Here is a 6,391-nt window from a genome sequence, read left to right as displayed (position 1 = left end):
AATTTTCTCTAAATTACCCCTATGGATACTCCTTCAACCATAATTAAGTATAAGAGAGAGAGGAGAAATTAAGAAAGATGACTATGGTATTTTAGGAAAAATGTGTCACTTTTCTTATAATTAACTAACTTATCTAACTTCCTTAATCTAATCAAATTAGTTAAATGGGTCTTATATTAAGGACTATATGAGTATTTCTTATGTTAAGGACCTTAAAAATAAAAAAAAATGGAAAAAAAATAACAAAAAGAAGCAAATGCATGCGCCCAAAAAAAGTTAAGATAGTTACTAAAGTGGTGGAATAAATTCTACAAATCCCCACCATATCAAGAACAAGATTTCAAGAATTATATTATTGACCCTCAAGTCTTTGGTTAAATCATCATTAGTTTTTTGGCCAAATTAAACTGTGATAAACAAAGTTAGGCACTTAATTGTATTCTCTACGTATCCATAGCCCTTCTTTAGCAAGACTTATTCAACGTTCTCATTGCTCACTTCATTTCATTCAAAGCTTCCTATTCTCTTTCCTTTGCCTTCCCTTCCCTTCCCTTCCTCTCTGTCAAAGACTCCTTTGGACATGGACACCGAAACTTCACCGTAAGTACTCACTCTTCTCCTACATGACTCGTTCCTCCTTACTCAGTAACTAGGAAATTTCTATCAAAGAATCAGCTATTTCTCATTTAGTTTAATTTAATTTTCTCTCTTCTTCTAGATTTGAGTCGAGCGACATGCTCGCCGCATTCCTGCTCTCCACGCCATTGATACCGGAATCATGGAGATTGTGCAGCTTGGCCAACACCGCCGCCGCGTCTGGAAATTTTCTGACGGAGCAAATCGGGGATGTCGTGTACCTAGCCTTTTCCGGCATCCAAATGGCCGGCGGTTCGGGGCCGAGCTGGGGACAGTTGGTGCCCTTGGTTAGCGTCGGCGACGTCACTCTGTTTTCGTCGCATCCGAGCAAGGAAGGCGAGGACGGCGTCATGGTGCACGCGGGGATGCTCAATCTCTTCTGGTCAATCTTCAAGCAGTTTCAAAATCAGGTGCGTATCGCTCTCCGCCTCAATCTCAATCAGAGTTCCATAAATCACTGAATCATATACTCCATCGTGAGCTTGATTTGCATCACTGAATTTGGTTATCTCGCGCGCATACGCGCACACAAGTTTGTTTTGATACGAATTGCTCGATCATTTCTGTTTCTGTTAAGGCGATCAGACCAAGAGAGAACCTCCTTGCTATTTTCATCAATTACGGTATTAGATTCTTCGGTAGCGTGGCTTATCTGATCGTGCAATGATCAGATTGTTTGAGAAAACGGAAAAGAAAAATCTGAATAGGAAAGAATACCCGTAACTTTTTATAAAAATAAATAAGGAAAAATTAACTGTTTGTTGTTTCAAATTTTAACTAATTCAAGTAAAATTCGGGGTGACTCAGTCTACTAACTTTTAACTCGGTTGAAATTTAGAATCTCACTCTCTTCAACTACTTTTTAAAGTTATGGTTTTAATTTTTTTGTGAGAAATTCTTCCTCGGACTCTTTCCCTCTCTTTTTTGGTCTGGTCTTAGACGCTCGCCTTCCTCCGATTTTTTAAAAGCTTTTTCTGAGTGAAGAATATACCGGCAAGGGGCTTGGCCCATTTTTCTAATCTCCTGACTTTTGGAATATTTGGATATCTTGAAAAGTAAAAATATTTTTTCGCAAATCAAAATAAATTTAACACGATAGGCGCATTCAATGCATAGGAGTCACCCTGTCACTCCTGACTCCACATAATTTACCAAATTAGTTAGTGGTTCATACAAGAAGAAAATTTAAATTGAAACAAAACAAAATGCTAAGAATATGAAAAAAAAAATATTTTAACATTATTTTACCTTAAAAGTGTATTCGAAATTCATCGCAGCCAAACATGTAGAAATCATAAACCGGGACCAAATTATATCCGGAGAGAATTAGTACATGCTTATATCTATGAGAACAAATATTCGCTTAGTATCAGTATTGCATCGTAGTTAACTCTATTTTTCCCCCAAAAGAAAGGTCTTGTTCCTGTGAGCGATTAATTTTCCTTTTTAGATGTAATTTTTGTGGGATTTGGATCTTCTCAATTGAAAGTTATTAAGCATCCGAGTGTGATCTAACAATGTTGAAGGAAGAGTTACAACAAAGATATTTGTTTATTATCTTTTAAACTAAATTTGTAACTCCTCTCTAAATATCGTTACATCACAATCTAATGGCTAGTATTTCTCAATAGATGCTAAATTCCAATTTTTGTGCCGTGTTTATATTGGGGTATGAGATTGTTGATAAAGCAATATTGTCATTTTCTTTGTCGTTTGCATAATTATATGATAAAGATAGGTGGAATTATGGGCAATTGCTAATTACTAATACTAATGGTGATAGAACCATCCCAGAAGATGTCAGGTAGGAAAGTTAAACCTCTAATGCGCCATTTGCCCCACTCACCGGGGTAGTGCCTTTCACTTTCCAACAAATTTCTCAGTGTGTACGTGTTTTGTGTGTTAGTGCCAGTGAAAGTGATATATCCAAAACAAAAAGAGGGGGGAAAAAAGCTGGTCTGGAATAAAATGATTATTCCAACAAATCGTTCTTATCGAAATGAAAGCCAAGCACTAACGACTTACAGTACAGAGTGTATAGCTCTAGTTTAACTTTTAATTTGATTGTAAATATAAGACTATAATTCATTTTATCTTTTATATGTTTTTAAGGTAATTCTTAAAGTAGTTGTATATGTTAAATGTCTAATCAAATGACAGTTGATTATCAATGTTATTTTAGAAGAGATAACATTTATTTATTACAAATAACTAATTTAATTAATTTTTTTAAATTTATTTAAATTAGTCAATTAGTCAGTATTAACCATCCGGAGCTCCGCGTGTAAACTTGCATCCTTAGATATTAAAATAATATAAAATCACATTACTGATTATATTTTTCGGCCAAGTTTGTGAAGACCTGAAGGAATGACTTTGAATGGCGGTTGAGACGTCAACCCAAAAGTATCTTTTACACACTTGTTCATTGGAAATATAGGGATGTTCTCTTATGATATCGAAACTAGAAGAAGCAAAGATGACTAATTCTTGCAAAACCCACCACACAACAACCTCATCTCTTTTCTCCGGTCTCATATATGGACACAAGACTCTGGCCCATATATATATATATATATATATATGGACACAAGACCATCACTTTCGGTCAATGGCCACCTACCATTCTTCCTTTATTAGTGCCTAAAACTTGCTACCCATACCACGAAAGGGTCTAATTTTCCAATTAGAAACTATAGATCAAACTTTTACTTCATCATTCTCTCTGCTTGCATCATCAAAGAGATAATGCTCTAAATAATTGATAAAGGCAAGCATCTTTCCACCCCCCCCCCCAAAAAAAGAACAAGGCAAGCATCAATTTTCAACTGTTCTTGGTCAATAAAATTGAAATTAAAGCATCCATGGTGCATCATCAAATTACTTTTATATTCCTTTTTTATTAAAGGCTTGATACTTTTTCCTCATGTTCAATAACTTTAAGAAAAAATTATAAAGAGGTCCCAAGAAAGAAATTTAATTACTAAAAAGTTCCAATCGCAAGTGACTAACCCAAACCTGTTGTTATTTTCTACTCTGTAACTTGTTTTTTAAGGTAATTAAATCTCTTCCTTAGGATCTGATTGTAATTTTGTGTAACTTCTGTTTTATGTATTTTTTTGATGGACAAGTGAGGTTAGTTTATTTTTAGTACTTACTCTCTCATAGTTCATTTCTTCCAATATTAGTTTTTTATTTAGCAATTTCTTACACCCCTATGTATTGTCCAAGAGACCCTCCATCAAATCCAAAACAAAATGAATAATTTAATATTAATATAAATAATGGCAAAACATTAATATTAATATGAATTATAACTCTTTAGAGAGCTATATTATTTTTTTTTTCGGTGAAATAAAGAGAGCTATATTATTTACAAGCTATGAACTTGATTTAATTTTCACGTTCTGTACATATTGGTCCCGCCTAACAGTGAAAATATGTTGATAATGATTCATACGAGTGGAAACTACTCGAATGATGTTCTAGTGATTTGTCAGTTAAATTCCAGTTTAGCATACAATAGTACCCGTTGTTTAGACTTAGCCACCTTGTTAAAGTGATTTGATTTATCGGGTCAAATAAGGAGGCTTTTGACTTGCTTGTTCTCCCTTACACGTTCTTCGCTGTTCAATGTTTTGGGAGCAAGCCTCAAATGATTGAGCTGTGAGAAGAGGAAAAAGCCGTGCCCCATTCGCCAATCTCATGACCTGAAATGAGACCTTAATTTCAGACGCTTCATGATCAACTTTCCAAATTCAAAGCGGTCTTCGATTCAAAAACAAACAACTTGAATGAAAGGAAGAAAGAACGTCGTATACTAACTTTGCCGGGACTAAGATTTTTTGACCTGAACAGGCAAATCTACTGTAACTCATAAATTATATTATCAACTTTACTACTACTATTTCATATAGGTTCATTTGTGTGAACTGTTCCTGAATCTCTCTGCTCTGAATTCACATTCCTAACTGTTGAAATCATCCTTTTCAGATGATGGCAATCATGGGGAATCCCAATACCAAGTCAATCATCATCACTGGTCACTCTCTTGGAGGAGCCATCGCCTCTCTTTGTACTATTTGGCTTTTGTCTTACCTCCAATCCATCTCCTCCTCCATGTCAGTCTTATGCATAACCTATGGTTCCCCACTACTGGGTAACGAGTCTCTTTCCAAAGCCATTCTCAAAGAAAGATGGGGTGGCAACTTCTGTCACGTGGTATCAAAGCATGACATTATGCCTAGGCTGCTTTTTGCTCCTATAATCCCTCTCACTACTCAGATATATTCCCTGCTTCAGTTTTGGCAATTCTGCATGACTTCTCCTCACTTGGGCAGCTTTGGGGCTCAAATCTCTGACCAAGAAAAAGCTGATATTTTCACATTTGTAATGGCTTACTTGGACAATGCAGCATCACAAGATGGAGAAAGGACTTTGCCAGTCTTGTTTCACCCGTTTGGAAGCTACTTTTTTGTTTCTGACGAAGGAGCAGTGTGTGTGGATGGAACAGCCACAGTCATAAAGATGATGCATCTGATGTTGGCAACAAGTTCCCCAGCTTCTTGTATCAAGGACCACTTGAAGTATGGAGATTATGTAAATAAACTGTCTCAGCAATCGTTGAACCAGAGAAACTCCATGCAGGTGAATGTCCCTGACTCAAGCTATGAAGCAGGGCTAGAATTGGCCCTTCAATCCTCTGGAATTACAAGCCGGGTAAATACAGATTGTATCTTCATTTTGTTTTCACCCATATCAGATAAACATGATTCATTGATTCTAATAGAAGAAGGTGATTTTACTTAGCAAATTACGTTTCATGGAACCTGCAGGATCCAGCTGCTTCACCTTTCAGGCAATGCCTAAGTTCGGCCAGAAGAAAGGGTCGTACACCAACTCTGAATGCTGCTAACTTAGCTGTTACATTGTCCAAGTTTGTACCATACAGGGCTGAAATAGAGTGGTACAAAGCATGGTGTGATAAGTCAGATGATGAACTGGGGTACTACGACTCCTTCAAGCGAAGGGGCTCCACAACCGCAAAAAGAGATATGAAAGTCAACATGAACCGTCACAAACTAGCCAGGTTCTGGAACAACGTCATTGAAATGTTGGAAAACAATGAACTGCCTCGTGATTTTAACAAGCGAGCAAAATGGGTCAATGCCTCTCACTCCTACCAGCTCCTGGTAGAGCCATTGGATATTGCAGAGTATTACGGGAAGGAGAAGCACAAAACAAACGGCCATTACCTAGAGCGTGGAAGAGATAGGAGATACAAGATCTTTGATAGGTGGTGGATGGAAAAAGAGGCTACCATGGAAGAAACTAAAGAGAGGACAAAATTTGCGGGCTTGACTCAAGACTCGTGCTTTTGGGCAAAGGTTGAAGAAGCAAGGGACTGGTTGAGTAGAGTGAGAAGCGAACGGGACGTGAACAAACAGGTTTTGTTGTGGCAGAATATAGAGAAGTTTGAGAAGTATGCAGTGGAACTTATTGAAAGTAAGGCTGTATCCGAGGACGTTCTAGCAAAGAACTCAAGTTACAGTTTATGGGTAGAGGAATTAAGAGAGGTGAGGGAGTTGAATTCAAAGGTTCGGACATTTCCTAATACTTTTACTCGATTTCTGGACGGAGAAGTCGTTCCTTAATTTGTCACGTGGAATTTGTAATTTTAGTTATGCGTATGATAGAACTGCTTGCTCTAATTCAAGGCTTTTATTTCATGACTTATCACTAATCTATTTCTCTT

The 6,391-nt window shown here is 36.9% G+C and overlaps 1 protein-coding gene across 1 annotated transcript; it reads left to right on the top strand.

The window, feature by feature from the left end:
• The first annotated feature begins 489 nt into the window (after positions 1 to 489).
• Positions 490 to 6,375, top strand: LOC114727993 (lipase-like PAD4). The gene is made up of 4 exons (XM_028914798.1): positions 490 to 600; positions 719 to 1,046; positions 4,630 to 5,355; positions 5,472 to 6,375. The coding sequence occupies exons 1-4, from the start codon at positions 581 to 583 to the stop codon at positions 6,288 to 6,290; spliced, it is 1,893 nt and encodes a 630-aa protein (XP_028770631.1). The 5' UTR covers positions 490 to 580; the 3' UTR covers positions 6,291 to 6,375.
• Positions 6,376 to 6,391: the final 16 nt, after the last annotated feature.

This window comes from Neltuma alba, unplaced genomic scaffold (genome assembly GCF_004799145.2).
Source record: "Neltuma alba isolate B1F8T4 unplaced genomic scaffold, ASM479914v2 tig00002446_pilon, whole genome shotgun sequence".
NCBI lineage: Eukaryota > Viridiplantae > Streptophyta > Magnoliopsida > Fabales > Fabaceae > Neltuma > Neltuma alba.
The sequence above is the reverse complement of the archived record's forward strand: the minus strand, read 5'-3'. Positions and strand labels throughout refer to the sequence as shown.